The sequence below is a fragment of the Penicillium chermesinum genome (assembly GCF_028974085.1).
Source record: "Penicillium chermesinum strain IBT 19713 chromosome Unknown utg000005l:1.0-4115287.0:1.0-4118363.0, whole genome shotgun sequence".
Classification (NCBI taxonomy): Eukaryota; Fungi; Ascomycota; class Eurotiomycetes; order Eurotiales; family Aspergillaceae; genus Penicillium; species Penicillium chermesinum.
The window spans coordinates 3,300,867-3,316,332 of record NW_026695315.1 but is presented as its reverse complement, the minus strand read 5'-3'; the positions used below and the strand labels follow the sequence as shown (position 1 = coordinate 3,316,332).

At 50.4% G+C, this 15,466-nt stretch overlaps 6 protein-coding genes across 6 annotated transcripts; 3 read left to right on the top strand and 3 right to left on the bottom strand.

Annotated features, from left to right (window-relative positions):
* Window positions 1-929: 929 nt before the first annotated feature.
* Window positions 930-3,190, bottom strand: N7468_007427 (putative ABC transporter; the record flags this gene model as incomplete). Its single annotated transcript, XM_058476723.1, has 4 exons — window positions 930-1,620; window positions 1,685-2,420; window positions 2,472-3,004; window positions 3,168-3,190. The coding sequence occupies 4 exons, from the start codon at window positions 3,188-3,190 to the stop codon at window positions 930-932; spliced, it is 1,983 nt and encodes a 660-aa protein (XP_058329613.1).
* Window positions 3,191-4,001: 811 nt separating this feature from the next.
* On the top strand, window positions 4,002-5,711 carry N7468_007426 (acyl-CoA synthetase; the record flags this gene model as incomplete). Its single annotated transcript, XM_058476722.1, has 3 exons — window positions 4,002-4,284; window positions 4,358-5,493; window positions 5,547-5,711. 3 exons carry the CDS (start codon window positions 4,002-4,004, stop codon window positions 5,709-5,711), a joined length of 1,584 nt encoding a protein of 527 aa, XP_058329612.1.
* Window positions 5,712-6,139: 428 nt separating this feature from the next.
* Window positions 6,140-7,057, top strand: N7468_007425 (alpha/beta hydrolase; the record flags this gene model as incomplete). The annotated part of the gene is made up of 1 exon (XM_058476721.1): window positions 6,140-7,057. One exon carries the CDS (start codon window positions 6,140-6,142, stop codon window positions 7,055-7,057), a length of 918 nt encoding a protein of 305 aa, XP_058329611.1.
* A 976-nt stretch (window positions 7,058-8,033) lies between these two features.
* N7468_007424 (uncharacterized protein) lies at window positions 8,034-9,749 on the bottom strand (the record flags this gene model as incomplete). The annotated part of the gene is made up of 5 exons (XM_058476720.1): window positions 8,034-8,630; window positions 8,694-9,008; window positions 9,061-9,398; window positions 9,453-9,497; window positions 9,551-9,749. The coding sequence occupies 5 exons, from the start codon at window positions 9,747-9,749 to the stop codon at window positions 8,034-8,036; spliced, it is 1,494 nt and encodes a 497-aa protein (XP_058329610.1).
* A 1,698-nt stretch (window positions 9,750-11,447) lies between these two features.
* Window positions 11,448-13,016, top strand: N7468_007423 (glycosyltransferase family 69 protein; the record flags this gene model as incomplete). The annotated part of the gene is made up of 1 exon (XM_058476719.1): window positions 11,448-13,016. The coding sequence occupies one exon, from the start codon at window positions 11,448-11,450 to the stop codon at window positions 13,014-13,016; it is 1,569 nt and encodes a 522-aa protein (XP_058329609.1).
* A 365-nt stretch (window positions 13,017-13,381) lies between these two features.
* Window positions 13,382-15,219, bottom strand: N7468_007422 (putative MFS multidrug transporter; the record flags this gene model as incomplete). The annotated part of the gene is made up of 5 exons (XM_058476718.1): window positions 13,382-13,698; window positions 13,748-13,877; window positions 13,927-14,039; window positions 14,090-14,214; window positions 14,264-15,219. 5 exons carry the CDS (start codon window positions 15,217-15,219, stop codon window positions 13,382-13,384), a joined length of 1,641 nt encoding a protein of 546 aa, XP_058329608.1.
* Between the last annotated feature and the right edge of the window lie 247 nt (window positions 15,220-15,466).

Genomic DNA, 15,466 nt, shown 5'->3' with positions numbered 1-15,466 from the left:
TGCAAGTCAGATCTTGTCGAAGTACTCTGTGCTTGGCACGACCTACGACTTTTGATGTGACGGTGGCTGCGTTCTTGATTGCATCTGTCGTTCTGTTATGCTTTTGGTTTTCACCCCGGATACCCCGCGTCATCGAGAGTACTTCATTTTATTTTTCATAGCCTGTCGTTTTTGGTAGATGCCCTGTCTGAATATCAACTATGACCCATATGCCGTGTTCAAGATTCCATAACACCTCACCCTGAAGGGGCAATGCGCAAGAGCCACAAAATCGGCATAGCCCGTCTGAGCCACTCCGTCAATGTATGATTGGATCATCATTCCCACGTTGACGCCTGAGATCGTACCGCGCCGAGCTAGCCTATGGCGTTCCCGCACAGCCTGGCACGCCTGACGTTTTACGCGCCACCCTTATTTTGCTCTCTTAATGACCAAAAGCGCGGAGAGGTCGCAGCCCCCAGGTCTATTATCCTGGGTGTTAGATAGCTACTTTGGGTGTTTTCGCAAAGCAGGAACTTGCAGACCCCCAGTTATAGAGGCCTTACAGGGGCTGCCAACTGAACTATAGTGGCTTTGAAGAGGGCAGATCAAGAATTCATGTGATATTGTATAGCTTATACAGTCCAGAGTGGTCATTCTGGCCCTGAGCCGAATGAAAGGACTAAAAGCCTTCCCGTTCACCATCGTGGTACGCTCTGCCTACGAGTACAGATGGGCAAAACCACCAAAACACAGAACAGTCGAGCTTCTCACTTCGTAGCCCAATAGGTTGATAGTACATCAAGATGATGGTATGGCACGTCTCTTGTGTCTGCAATAAGAATGCACTCGGCGACAGAACGGCGTATTAATGCACGACACTAATGGCGTTCCAAAGTCTATACTGTACAGTCCACATCAATTCCACCCGTCTAAGACCCCTTTATCTCTTATATTGAGTACCACTCAAATTCTTCCATATCTTCAACTAGTCGAGGGTTCTCTGCAGCGCGCGTGGGATGCTTTGCCCGGCGAGAGATCTCATTGAATTCGCTAGCTGGGGACCACGCATGTCCCCAAACTTCAGGGTCTCGGAAGTTGCTTCGTCTCTTCAGGAATCCAGAACGGAAATCAATTGCGTCTTCTCCGTCGGCGGTGTTCGATGGCAGCCGCATAAAGTGCCGCACCGTGTCGGGAATTTCTTCCTTCACATGACTGATCATGATCAATGCCTGCTCGTCTGACAGGCCGCGGATCCGTTCTGTCGGAACTGTTGTGCTGCGGCGTCTAATCATTGGATACGGAGCATCGCCGTGTTCAAGAAAGTGCAGACATTTTTCACGCTGTGAGGCGGTTAGACCTGAGAAAGGCTCGTCAAGGATGACGATATCAGGTTTATGAATCAAGGCGCGTAAGAATAATACAATGCGCTGTTGCGCGGTGCTGAGTTGGCCGAATGTGATTTTGTCGGCATATTCAACGTAATAGTCCTCTGGCACAAATGGCGGCGGGTTCCTTCGTGGCCGTCTAGTTTGCCGATTCGGCTTGGGGAACATGTCTGTTGAGATCACAGGAGGCCCTTGCTCCTCTGAATTTTGGGCTGTGGGGTCTAGTTCAGGCTTGAAAAATGTGAGGGCAGCGCTGATATCGGTGTCGCGGTCGTGAGTCAATTTTGGCTTGGAGAGAAAAGTCTGCAAATGAAGACTCCAGAGATTCGCGAATCGTCAGCTGGCGGGGGAAGAACGCATGAATCTCGGGCGACGAATGACCGAGTCGAGATTGGAGTTCAAAGATCGAGATGCCAGGCTTCCCTGCTTCCGGAAGCCGGGACCGCCCCAATAACCTGACAGGGAGCGCATATGTTTGTGGATGGTCGGATGTGATCAACGACAAGAGAGTGGTTTTGCCAGAGCCGTTGGCACCAAGAATCGCCCAGCGTTGGCCGCGGCGCACACGCCAGTGGAGACCCTCCTTAGCCTCGCCACGTATGTTCTGTGTCCAGTTCCCCAGGACGACTTTATCCCCATATTGAACGCGAACGCCTTCCATTTCAATAACCGGCTCTCCGCCCTGCTGGACTTCGTGATCCATGGTGCTCCTTTTGGCCCCCGTCGACGTCAAGTCTTCGATTAATTTATTGTCTATGACCCCGGATTCCACAAGGGAATTTACTTCGGCAACTACTTTCGCTTTCGCTTTGCCTTTGAGCTCCTTCGAGTCTTCAATCGTGACCTGCTTCCACAGATTCAACGTGTTCTCAGTGACTTCCTTGGGACCCTGCAGAGCAATTCGATGATTATTTCCGACAACAATCGTATGAGTGATCCAATCCGGGACCGTATCCTGCGGCCGCAATGCTAGGATCAATCTTGGAGCCTGCTTCTCAGCCAGGCGGTGGAGCAGATTCGAGATGCTGCGGACCGTGGCCGGGTCCAGACCCACTGAACATATAGTTAGCGATATCCATTGAGCTTGGATGAGATTTCACTTACTGAAAGGTTCGTCTAGGAGGAGCAATTCAGGCTTCTGCAACAAAGCCTTGGCAATGCGAGCTCGTCTGGTCTGGCCGTTGCTTAAGTTCGCCACGGGCATGTCCAGTAGGTCCGATAGCCGCAGGTCCGTAATGACTTCCTTCAGGAATGCTTCATCCCGAACCGTCCCGTTCTCTTCACCTTCTATGGGATTGAGCGATGTTTGGCCCCGGAGGAATTGCTCTACCGTCCAATCGGTCTCCTCCCGCAAACTCTCATATCGCGCGCTCAGGTATGCTCCACGTATGCCACCAATGGCTCCGGAACCTTCTCCACTGAAACCAATATATTGAATTGCGGCTCCCACATAGCGTAAGCGAGGATCCTTTGCGGCGATCTCGTCGGAGAGGAGATAGGGATAAGATCGTGCGCTTGGCGGGATACAGATGTGCTGACCGCGCAAAACATCCAGTAGATCGGTTCTCCCCGAGGTCCCTACTACAGCCCAGTGCTGTAGTTCCTTTGGGTTCTCGGGCGAACCATGGGAAGGAAGGCTGAAGTTGAGGTTTGGGTATAGAGGTGGATTGGTTGCGGCATCGGTCTCGGTCGGATATTGACGGTAAAAGGTGCCTCTCTTTGATTTGGATGAGAGGGGCAGATGAGAGAGAACGAGCTGCTCGGAGAAATGCTAGCTGCGGCGCTCGGCGAGCTGCACACCGCAGGGTCGTTCGGACGAACATCCTGGCTGATCCAAGGTCTTGCGGAGATTCGGAGACCCGACGAGTATTTGGGAGCATCAACACGTGACCTGTATAGTTCTACGCCCGAGGTCGGAGCTTACCCCAGAGCGCGAACATACTGCGTATAACTAGGTCATGCCATGAAGGCCATGGCCTTTCTCTCAATCAGCTATTTTCATCGTTTGAGTTGGATTCCGAAATAAGACCCAAAAGAAAGCTTGCGGACATCGGGATAAATAAGAAGAAACAAAAAGCAAAAAGAGAAAGATATGAGGTCCATCCCGGGTTCGAACCGGGGTTTTCAGAAGATTTCTTTTCAAAATCTGACGTCCTATTCGCGATCCGTTAGAACTGATTGGGTTTCGAGGATCACGTGCAGTGCTACATACATTACCACTAAACCAATGAACCGCATATTTGCCCCCGAGGCTCTTTTTCCGATTTGCCAGCTCGTGCGCCAGAATGCTTTTGCTCCAGTCACGAGCAGCTACATTCGTAACCGGCGATTGGTGGGAAACCCTGCGGATATGGAGGAAAACAGGAGAGCCGAATCATGAGTATGGTCTTTAGACTCAAACGCGATACAGGTAGATCTTCCCCTATTGTAAATTTTGTAGTAACATCGACCCCAGAAATCCCACCACGGGCCACCCCCCCCCGCGGCGCAGATGCCGAGCCCCAGGGGGTGGACCGGACTCCGATAATCACGTCTTTTCTCCTCTTTGCGCCAATTCCTTCAAACTCAGGGTTCCATACTGGTTCGAGTTCGAGATTACCTTCCTGACTCTATACATACAGCAGCAACGCTCCGATGCCCCTCCCCTCGCTCCCCATCTTCTTGGCAGCGCAACAGCATGCGCAAAGCGACCCAAGCAAGCATGCGGTTGTTGATGCAACCAAACAGCAATCCTTTACATACACACAACTTCTAGAAGATGCAGCAGGCTTGCGCAAACAGATTCTCGAGACATTAGCCCTTTCGGCGCCAGAAGACTTGGACGAGCGTCGCATCGCATTTTTGATACCGAATGGTTACGACTACGTGGTGACTCAGTGGGCTATTTGGGCAGCTGGTGGGATTGCTGTGCCTCTTTGTATGTTGATGCAAGCTATGGCTATCCCCTTTCCCCACGATCTATGCTTCAGTACTAATCTATACCAACACAGGCACCAGTCACCCTGTCAAGGAGCTTCTATATACCGTGGGCGATGCAGACCCATCGCTGATCATTCTACACCCTGCTTTTGAGAAATTAGGGCCTGCCCTCCGCGACGGGTGTACTACTGACATCCAATTCATGGGCTTAAATCCATTCTCCAGCAACCCTGCACCCTCTTTGCCCTCATTTACTCCCGCATTTCCTCTCAGTCGCCGGGCTCTCATGATCTATACCTCGGGAACAACTGGTAATCCGAAGGGCGGCGTGAGCACTCACGAGATAGTCACGTTCCAAGCGAGCTGTCTGGTGAAAGCGTGGGAATACAGCCCTTCAGACCGATTAATACACGTCCTCCCGCTCCATCATATTCATGGAATCATCAACGGGCTTGCCGCGAGCTTCCTGAGTGGGGCAACAGTGGAAATGCACGCTAAATTTGACCCGAAGATTATTTGGGGCCGCTGGCAGGACTGCGGCTCATCGACTCTCTTCATGGCTGTGCCAACCATCTACTCCCGTCTGAATGACTACTTTGAGACCCATATTCGCGGCACTGACCAAGAACAAGCAGCCCGCGAGGGTGCGAAGGCCCTACGCTTGGTAGTGAGTGGATCTGCTGCACTTCCAACTCCTGTTAAGGCAAAATTCGCCGAAATCACGGGCCAGGTCTTGCTGGAGCGCTACGGTATGACTGAGATTGGAATGGCTCTAAGCTGTGGTCTTGAAGTGGAAAAGCGGGTGGATGGTAGTGTGGGTTGGCCGTTACCTGGCGTCCAGGTTCGTTTGACAGAGAAAGAGACGGGCCGGATTATCGAGGAGACCGATCAGGACGGCATGATTGAGATTAAAGGTGGCAATGTCTTTCTTGAATACTGGCGGAAGCCAGAGGCGACGGCTGCAGAGTTTACTGCTGATGGCTGGTTCAAGACTGGCGATGTCGCGAAGCGTGACTCCACTGGTGCATATTTCATCCAGGGTCGTGCATCGGTAGACTTGATCAAATCCGGTGGTTATAAAATCTCTGCGCTAGAAGTGGAGCGCAAGATGCTGGAGCTAAAGGCAATCCAAGAGGTTGCGGTTGTTGGACTGAAGAGTGAAGAATGGGGCCAACAAGTGGCTGCCGTAGTCAAGTACCGCGAAGGCGTGAGTGAAAGACATATTCTCTCCAAGGTCATTTTCTCGCTAACGAATCATAGCATGATCCCCTGGATCTACCGGCTCTTCGTGCTGTGCTGAAGACCGAAATGGCGCCTTACAAAGTCCCAACTGTATTGAAGGTTGTGGACGGCATTGAGCGCAACGCAATGGGCAAAGTCAACAAGAAAGTGATCATTCAGAAGTATTGGCCGGATAGAGTATAAATCAGAATAGGTAGAGGATTCCCCTTGAACTAAGTATAGAGAGAACTTGAAAGATCAAAATCCTCTTACGCCAAAGGGACAGCCACATACAATAGATAGATCCCTGCCGATGAACTTGGGAATGTTATTATGACACCAGGCAGTTTAACAGTCTAACCACGCAGCTTTTTCTTCGCAGAGTATGCTTCTCCCAAGTTTGATTGGCGATCGGTCGAGCTTCTTGCATAGGGTTTGGAATCTTTGACGTCAGCGTTCCAGAACCCCACGGCGCCGAAAAGCTTCCCCAAGTCCGAAATTATTCGGACTCCCGTACCGCGCTCAAGTCGACGATTTAATTATAAATAGTAGCTCCATTCCCTCGTAATCTCCCTAGAATATTATTACATCGCAATATCTTGAACTCATCTAATTCTTATTATCCTTGAACAATGTCAACCCCCGAGAAAGTTACATTCCCCTCTCGAGCCTACAAGCTCGCCGGTCTCTTCTATCCTCCAGTTGCTGGATCACCCGATCGCGCGGGGGCCTCAATCGTGATTGCTCATCCTTGGACATCTATCAAAGAACAATCCCCCGCCAATTATGCTCGAGTCCTCACCCAGGCCGGCTTCACCTGTTTGACCTACGATGCCGCATACCAAGGAGAGTCCGAGGGCGAGCCTCGAGACTTAGAAGATCCTTATCAACGTGTTGAAGACATTAAGTGTGCTGTGACATACCTTGTTGGCCGTAAAGAAGTGGACTCCAACAAGATCGGTGTCCTGGGTATCTGTGCATCAGGTGGCTACGCTCCTTTCGCTGCCCAGACAGATCTTCGCATCAAGGCTGTCGCGACCTCCGCAGCTGTATGTGTGGGCACAATGGCCCGCCGAGGATTTGACAAGGATTCGTCCAACCGGGAGATCTTGAAAACGCAGCTTGAGGCTGCTGGGAAAGACCGCAACAGCGATTTGGGAGGCGAGAAGATCCCTGCCGTGCATATGCTCCCGGAGAAGCCTGAAGATGCGCCGGCTGAAATGCCCGAGTCATTCAGGGACTTGATGAGCTACTATCGTACTCCAAGAGCTTTCCATCCTCGTGCCACCAACACCACTTTGGCGAGGGGCTGGGATATCATGGCCAACTTCGATGCGTTCGCACATAACTACTTGATCAGCCCACGCCCCCTGCTTATGATCACTGGTACCAAGGCCGCTACGAAGTGGCAGAGCGAGGAGGGTGTGCAGAAGGCTCACGACCCCAAGGAGCTATTTGTTATCGATGGACTTACTCACGCTGACTTATACGACAAAGTTGATGAGGCTGGGGCTAAGCTGGTAGACTTCTTCGGAAAGTCTTTGGTATAAGATCTCCGGAAGTGGCAATAAACGAGAATATTTCGGCATAACTGATCCAAGAACAATATGAAACCTATGTTGTGATGAGAAGGAGCCTTTTGTAGATCGTAGACACGGTTTCAAGGGTAGGAACTATTTACATTGTACGCAGTAGTTAGTTAGTGGCATCACGTGGTATTACATAATCAAATTTTTAGCCGCCGAGTTTTCTTTTTTGCGTGGATTGCTTTCTTTTCTCTTCTTCATAACTTCATACATACACGGTCTCCAACATACCCTTGTGGACGGACATCCATTCCATTCGCAAATTTTAGCGCGAGACCCAGAACGATGCATGCTCGTTCTAATCCCGACCCCTGCCCTCCTTACCGAGGTGGTTGGGTTCGCTTTTGAGCACACAAACCACATCCGTCGGAAACACTACTTTCCAATCATCTGGCGAGATGACTTGGATCTGACATTCCTTGGGCTGGCCTGTATCTATTCAACTATATACTAATTCCTCGCCCGCCTCCGCGCTGTTCGACAGATTGTGATGTTATCTCTGCATGATGCCTGAGTGCGGGAGCGAGTCAACAACAGCAAGCATTCGTGGAACTAACCTACAGCATTGGATCGTTCACTCTGTTCTTCCCCGTCCGGCATATTCGAAGTCTCGTCCGTCTCTTGCTCAATGATATTCGAGGTCAAAATTCATGCCAATAATAAGCCTTTACAGTTGGACAAGATCCTTCTGAAGCCTTCCACGTGTTGCGTCCGCTCCTCTACATGGGGCTGTGCGTGTCAAAGTAGGGAGATACATATCCTTGTTGAACCATAATATGTGTCCAGCAAGATCGAACTATTTGAATCAACCTCTGTATTTTGTTACATGAAGAAGAGTGCTCTGTATTATTATCATTCGTACTCGTAACCCTATCATCTGCATGAGTGCTATAACATAGCCTTCTCTACACATTCTGATGCCATGTTTCTGCATCATGCCTTAGTACTGGAACACCCATCGGGGATCCTTATCACCCAAGAATTCCCCTTCATCGTCGCCAATATCCCCAACAAACGGTCTCAACCCCTTCTCATCCCTGACCCGGGCCTTCTTCTGATTCTCTTTCTTCAGAACCCACCAGAGACCCCCCATGGCGAAAATATTAGCTATCAAGTACCCTAATGCAAAGCCATGCCCCAGGTAATACTGCGGCGCACTTTCGGCGCGGTACAACTGAGTGCCCAGCACAGCTCCGCAATTCCCAATACTAATCTGCAAAGCGTTCGCAATGGCGCGCTTCGTCTGACCAGAGACATTAGCCGCCGGCCAGGAAAACACGAGCGAGACTGCGGGATAGATTCCTGCTGCGGCAAAGATCGTTCCAACATAAGAGACTCCTGCTCGGTGATCTGTTAGAAGTATAATGTAGCCGATACAGCCGACGCCTGCGAAAACCATCATGAACGGTGCCCGGAGGCGAGTCTTTTCCGAGCAGATGGATACTGTGATCATGAGGACGAAGGCGACTGCATATGGAGGCACAGAGAGCAGTTGCGCTTCAGCGGCGCTGTAGCCCAGTTCCTTAATGATGGTAGGCTTAGGCGATCGTTAGTATCGCCGTACGATAGACCTGTGAAGATCGGAACCAGTCGGGCTCACCAAAAAGAGAGAAAGCGTATACATCGGGAGCGACATGGTGTGGAAGCCCAGAGCGTATAACCAGACTTTGTGGTCTTTGAACGAATCCAGCACAGCCGACCAAGTGAACTTTTCGTCGCGGATGGCATCGCTGTCATTTTTCAACCGCCAGATAATGAACTCACGCTCCTTCTCAGTCAGAAACTTTGCCGTTGCGGGATAGTCGTATACCCAGAAGTACGAGATCGCAGATACAACCACCGTCAATAAACCTTCCAAGATGAAAATCCAGCGCCATCCTCGATACCCGCCAACCCCTTCCATGTGCGCAATTCCCTGTCGGATATTAGTCTTATGAGGTTAAAATAGTGCACACTAGGGAAATTACCCAAGCAAGGATTCCTCCAAAGGCTCCAGCAAGGCTTGCGGCACTGAAAAAGAGACAGATTCTGTAGTTCTGTTCCTCGCGCTTATACCACATCGAGACATAGTAGACCACACCGGGGAAAAGACCACTCTCTGCGACTCCGAGGAAGAATCTTGATGATAGATAACCAGAATAATTCTGGACGATTCCGAGCAACGTTGCAACAATACCCCAGACCAAGGTAAGGGTGGGAAGCCATTTACTAGGAGTTGTCTTCTTGAGAATAATGTTGCATGGGATCTCGAAGAGGACATATCCAGCAAAGTAAAGGGTCAGGCCATTCAGGTATTGGTCGCCCGCTACGAACACATGGTGAGCAAGATCATCAGACGAAAGGAGAAGCATCTACTTACAGATCTTCAGGTCTGATGTCAATCCTTCTAGCTTTGCATTTCCAACTTTGAACAGCTGTCAGTATTAGAGAATTATATCATCTTTCTATCTTACATACCATTACTCCGATCTAGAAAGGACAAAAGGTACAATAATGTCAGCGGAGGCAGCAGCCGAATATCCAGTTTGCGCAGCAGCGCTCGCTCATTGATGCCCTGGAACTCTGCTATGCTGCCTGAAGACGGTGAAGCAGAGACATCCTTCTCGGCGAGATCCGTAGCACTATTCGCCTCTTTTTCCCCGGCGGCATTCGCCATGGCTATGAAATGGGGGATAACGTCAAATTCTGTCGGCGGCCAGGCTCGGGCCCAGCATAAATAAGCATTGATTTGGACTATGGGCCAGTCGTCATCACATAGTTTTCACGTGGAATTGCGCGATCCTTGTGCTAGGGGATTAGGGTGAAACTCCACGTCTTGCGTCATGTTGGCTACCGGCCGAGAACTTATTGGGAGTATAGGCCAATGATATTAGTAGACTAGCGGCCTTGGAAAGCAACGCCAATACGAGCGATGGGAACAATATGAGCAATACGAGGGCTGCGATGACGAGCTTCGGGTGGGGATGTTGTACTGTACGTGATAAGCGGGATCCTGGCGCCCGTCTTCGAATAGATAAAGATCGACAGTCGCATATAACTCAGCTTTCTGCCTTGGCGTTTGTGCTAAAGTTCTAACTTTACCATAGGAGGGTCAACCTGCCAACGGGGGTTTATAGGGAGTGACAGCTTATGGCCCTATTCCTCCGGTGGAGAAGAGATCGATCACTCCGATGTATATCTGCTACCGCAATGAAGACACCATCTTCAATTTATGGCATCGGCGAATCTGAAACTAGCCACGACTTGAATTCCTCACATGACGAGAGGGAGATTCGCATTTCTGAATATACAGACCGAGAAACACATCCCGGAATACTTAATTCAGATCTACCGGGTCTTAGACTCGCAACCGGCAGTCAGCTTTATCTTGATACGGAGATTGCAAGATCTTGGCTTCTTTTGGAACAATTCAGTATAAGCAAGCTAGTGCAACAAGTCCACTAACCTTCGATTACCTGTTGATTCCTCTGTCAATTGTTTGCATTCTTCTATCTTAATTCATGACAGATTCAGCGGCGAATCTGCCAGGTTTTGATTGAGATCACTGATGGGAAAGCAGAGAATGTGGACATATACCCAATCTAGGTAGGATCTAGGCTCCGCGCCCTACCCCCTAACTTAGGACATTGGTTTCATTGTCGCGAATAATCCACTGTTCGCATCTGACGTCCTATCATGTTGCATCCGCTAAAGAGCTCACCAGCTGACAGCTTGAAAGCCCCACCGACACCGAGCTTGTACAATATCAGAGAAGTTACCTACGTGACGGTTTCATGATCTAGAAGTCTCATCAATGACTGACATTGTATCTCCATGTATTGATCTAGATCATTTCAGATACCTTGAGACATTATTTTCCAAATAGAACTTGGAATTTGGGGATACCGCTGCTTGCCCACTACTAGTGACTCAAGAGTGCACGTGAAAAAATGGTTCGATTAACTAGAACCCTTGGAGTCGGAAATATATACTCTCTCTGTCGGCGTGAAATTGCCACCAAAATACCTTCGAGTCTAACTTCACATGTAATGTTAATAGAGCTCTGAAAAAAACAATGAGACCGGCCCAGCGATCCAGCCAGTGTAACCCAGGAATGAATGGACCCCTATTTGTATGCTTGTTTGTATTTTCAAGTTGATGCCTGCCAGCCCCGAAACTAGTTAACTAGTAAACTAGTAACTAACTAGACGCGCTGAGTCATCCGAGATGGGAATCCATGCGGCGATCGCCCATAGGCCCCAACATTTAGGGGTCAGAAAATTGAAGCACGAAAGATGGGCTGCAACGCCCCGTTCAACTTTATAGAGCTCTAGAATGGGCCGATCGGTCCCTAGATTCAAACTTGCAGCTCGCCATGTCCTCCCGCCTCCTCCATCCCGACGAGTATGAACTCGCATCGCGTTCATCACTCGACTCCGAAGGCACCTTCAACCTCGATGACGACGACTTCGAATCCCAAGTGCCACCACGATCACGATATGGCCACGAACGATGGCCTTGGCTGCGCCGGATCGTTGGGTCAACCTTTGGCAGATACAGACGCCTGAAACCTAACCGGCCCCTGTTCGCAAGTACCGCCCGCCCTACTTGCTTCCGCCGCTTGTTCTTTCGCCGATGCTGCTACTATCTTCATGTTACGTTCGGCATTATTCTTGCCCTGGTCCTCTTGACATCTGTTTTCCTACCGTCCTATACTAGTCCGCCTGCACGTTATTCCACTCTTCGAGGCGCTGCTCGGGCGACGAATGCGGCCGGCCGTGGCAACCCGCGCAACGAGAAGGTCTTTATCGCGGCGAGTATATACGACCGAGGTGGCGAGCTAGCAAGTGGAAAATGGGGCACACAATTGCTGCACTTGATTGATATGCTGGGCGAGAAGAACGTCTTTGTGAGCATTTACGAGAATGACAGTGGAGAAGAAGGCGAACGCGCGCTGCGCGAGCTAGAAAGACTAATCGGAAGCCCGAAAGCCATCGTTTTCGAGGAGCACATGGATCTTGGAACACTGCCGACGGTGACCATACCCGGCGGCGAGAAGCGCATCAAGCGCATCGAGTATCTCGCCAGAGCCCGCAACAACGCTCTCAAGCCCCTCGAGGCTGACCCGAAGACTCGTTATGATAAACTGCTGTATTTGAATGACGTTCTTTTTGACCCCATCGATGCACTGCAACTTCTATTCTCCACGAACGCAAATGAGGACGGCGTTGCTCAATACCGTGCCGCTTGTGCCGTTGACTTTGACAACCCTTTCAAATTCTACGATACATATGCCACGCGGGATCTCCAAGGTTACAGCATGGGTCTCCCCTTTTACCCGTGGTTCACTACCTCTGGGAAAGGCGATAGCAGGAAAGACGTTCAGCAAGGGAAGGATGCTGTGCGAGTTCGCAGCTGCTGGGGCGGCATGGTGGCCTTCGATGCCAAGTACTTCCAGGACCCCGCCCCAGCCAGTACCAGCCCGGCCCGATTCAGATCTGGTCAGGATCTGTTCTGGGAGGCGTCGGAGTGCTGCTTGATCCATGCAGACATTCAAGATCCACAGACGAAGGTTGATGAGATCACTGACACAGGTATCTACATGAACCCGTACGTCCGTACTGCGTATGACTCAAGAACACTATCCTGGCTCGGAGTGACGAGGCGCTTTGAGAAGCTCTACTCATTTATTCATAACCTTGGAAACCATCTCGTTGGACTGCCGTGGTATAACCCCCGACGCGAGGAAGTCCCCGCCAGAGTGTACAGGAGACGGTGTGGGTTCCCAATGAGACCCAAGACGGTGGCGGTTCTTTCCAAAATGTGGACAGGACCGCCGGAAATGACGGGTTCTGTGGCCGTCGTGGGTTACAAGTCATTGTGGAACACCGCAAGCCTGGCCAGAAGGGCTTTGAGAGTATTCCTGTCCCGTCGTTGTGATTGAGGCACAGAGATAGCAACTCAGATGATCTATGCACCCAGCATATAAGCCATGAATGAATGAATGTACATTACTGAACAAACTCAATCCGGCCACTTCTAGATCTTTGAAAAGGAATTTTTTGCAGTCTCGACCGGTCATCTCGTCCTTCGCCCGTAGGAGAGATTGTGTCGGATCATGATCCCGATTATTCCGGGGATGAACAATCATGAGGTGATAACACCGGAGCGTCATTGCACCCTCGCTGGAAATGTCCTCGGATTTTGGCAGCAGAGATATGAGAAACGCACTCAAGTTTATGTCTTTTTTCTAACTCTAATAAACGTAAACAGCCATCCGCAAGACCCCTCAAGCACTCTCTGAAGGAATCAAGTATTGCCATGCTCGTAACCAGAACTATGCTCACAACCAGAGCCGCTTCGCCCTCGGGAACAACTAGAATGCCGAGATGCAACCTCCGAAACGTATCTGTGTACCGGGTCTTCATCTCCAGAACCACATTGGGAGACCTTGCGTCCGGCCTTCTTTCGATCGGAAGCAAGTGTCTGGGCAAAAGGCGATTTCTCTCGAATGACGGGACCTTTCCAATAGAAGATGTAGATTGGAATGGTGAACATGATTGCCAGAAACCCCAAGAGAGTCGACGGCCATTCCAGCCTGTGGGTAGTCCCCATATTGGAGTACACTATACAGAATTAGCGATAGTCATCACAAATCTCCAGAATTCGACTCACTGGGCACGGAATACATGGCCGCTATGCCGGCCAGAAAATCGCGAGCGAAGCCATTGCCTCCCGTGGCGGATGCTGCATACGGCCCGTATGCAGCAATCATGTAATCGATTGTGGCCATATAGATTGCGAACTACCACCGTATTAATGTCATCCGAGGGCTGTCAGAAAAAGGGACTCACATTGGCAATTGCAATCAAGGTAGAAAATATCATGGGCGCGATCCAATGGACATGTGGAGGTCCGAGACTGGTCCATGCGAATCCAAACAGACCGATGGACAAGAGAGGAGCCACTATAGTCGTGTTAGAAAGAGACGTTACGATGGAAGACAAGATAACGTACCGTATAATAGCCAGTAGAGCCGAGTCTCGGGTTGCAAGCCATCAGGATCCCTTTCGCGTACATGTCCATGGTACCTGATCCACGGCAAGAATGAGATATAGGAGAGAAGGTATCCAATGAGAATTCTGACGAAAATAAGTCATGAGATCATTTCATAGAACATGAGATACTCACGGGATAAAGGCCAGACCGGTAGCGATCGTGCTGAAATTCCACTGCTTATATACCAGAGTATACGATTGCAGGAAGGTGAAAATCAGCGCGTCACTAAAGCCACTCAGCAGCGCAAGACACAGCACGATGGGCTCCCGAAGGAACATGATAAATGGACGAGCCCAGATCATCAGGATGTGCCCGCAGGACAAGCGCTTCTCCTTGAGTTCATCGCCACTGTACACCATTTCACCATTCTTCCGTCGACGCCTCGCTTCTCTGGTGATCATAATGCTGCATCGCGTTTCCGGGACAAAGAAATGCAATGCCTGAACGAACCCCCCGAGAATAAGCTGGAGCCAAAAGTTCCAGTGCCAATCGAGGAACGTCGCAACAAAGCCTCCCACAATAGGAGCAATCACAGAGCCCACCACGGAAGACAGGACGATGAAAGCAACCGCCCACTGCTGTTCTTCTGCTTCCCACAGATCGGCAACCATGCCCAGCGTGACTGATCCTCCAGCAGAAGACAGACCACCCAAAAGACGACAGACAACAATTGTCCCAAAATTCGGTGCAAGCGCACAGGGGATTTGCCAGATATTGACCAGGAACAAGCTGAGCTGCAAGACAGGCCACCGGCCGAATTCCTCGCTGAACGGCGCCCAGAACTCGCAGCCAAAGGCGTACGCCACCAGGAAGTCCATTTGGCCCACCCGAGCAGCCTGCTCGGAGATTTTGAAATGTTTGGCATACAGCGTGATGCTACTGGCGTAGAAACTCGCATTCCAGTTCATGGATGTTTGGACGGCAAAGATCACCGAGATGATACCCCATTTCTTCCACCAAGGGAACGAGTAGCCGAGTTTGTCGTAACATTCCCACTCCTTAAGCTCTTTACGATCTGTGTAGCCATCCGTGGCCTTCTCAGCGTCGGCCTCGGAAGAACTCGAGCATCCCCTTCCAATGACAGACATGGCAGTGGGGTTTCTTTTGTTTCTAATGAGAGAGGAGGCTTTCAAGGAATACAAAGATAAGCCACTTCGATGCGCATATCATGATCCTTGCGGGGTATGGAGTTTGGCAACTTCTGGGGAAGGCGACTGGGTCTGCTTAAATACAGATACCCGGATTGTTCCCCCGCAATGGCACTCAACTTTTACGAGGTTGCGCTGCGCATTTAGGAAGTGCATAGTCTCCGATTGGATACTGTATGGATTGACC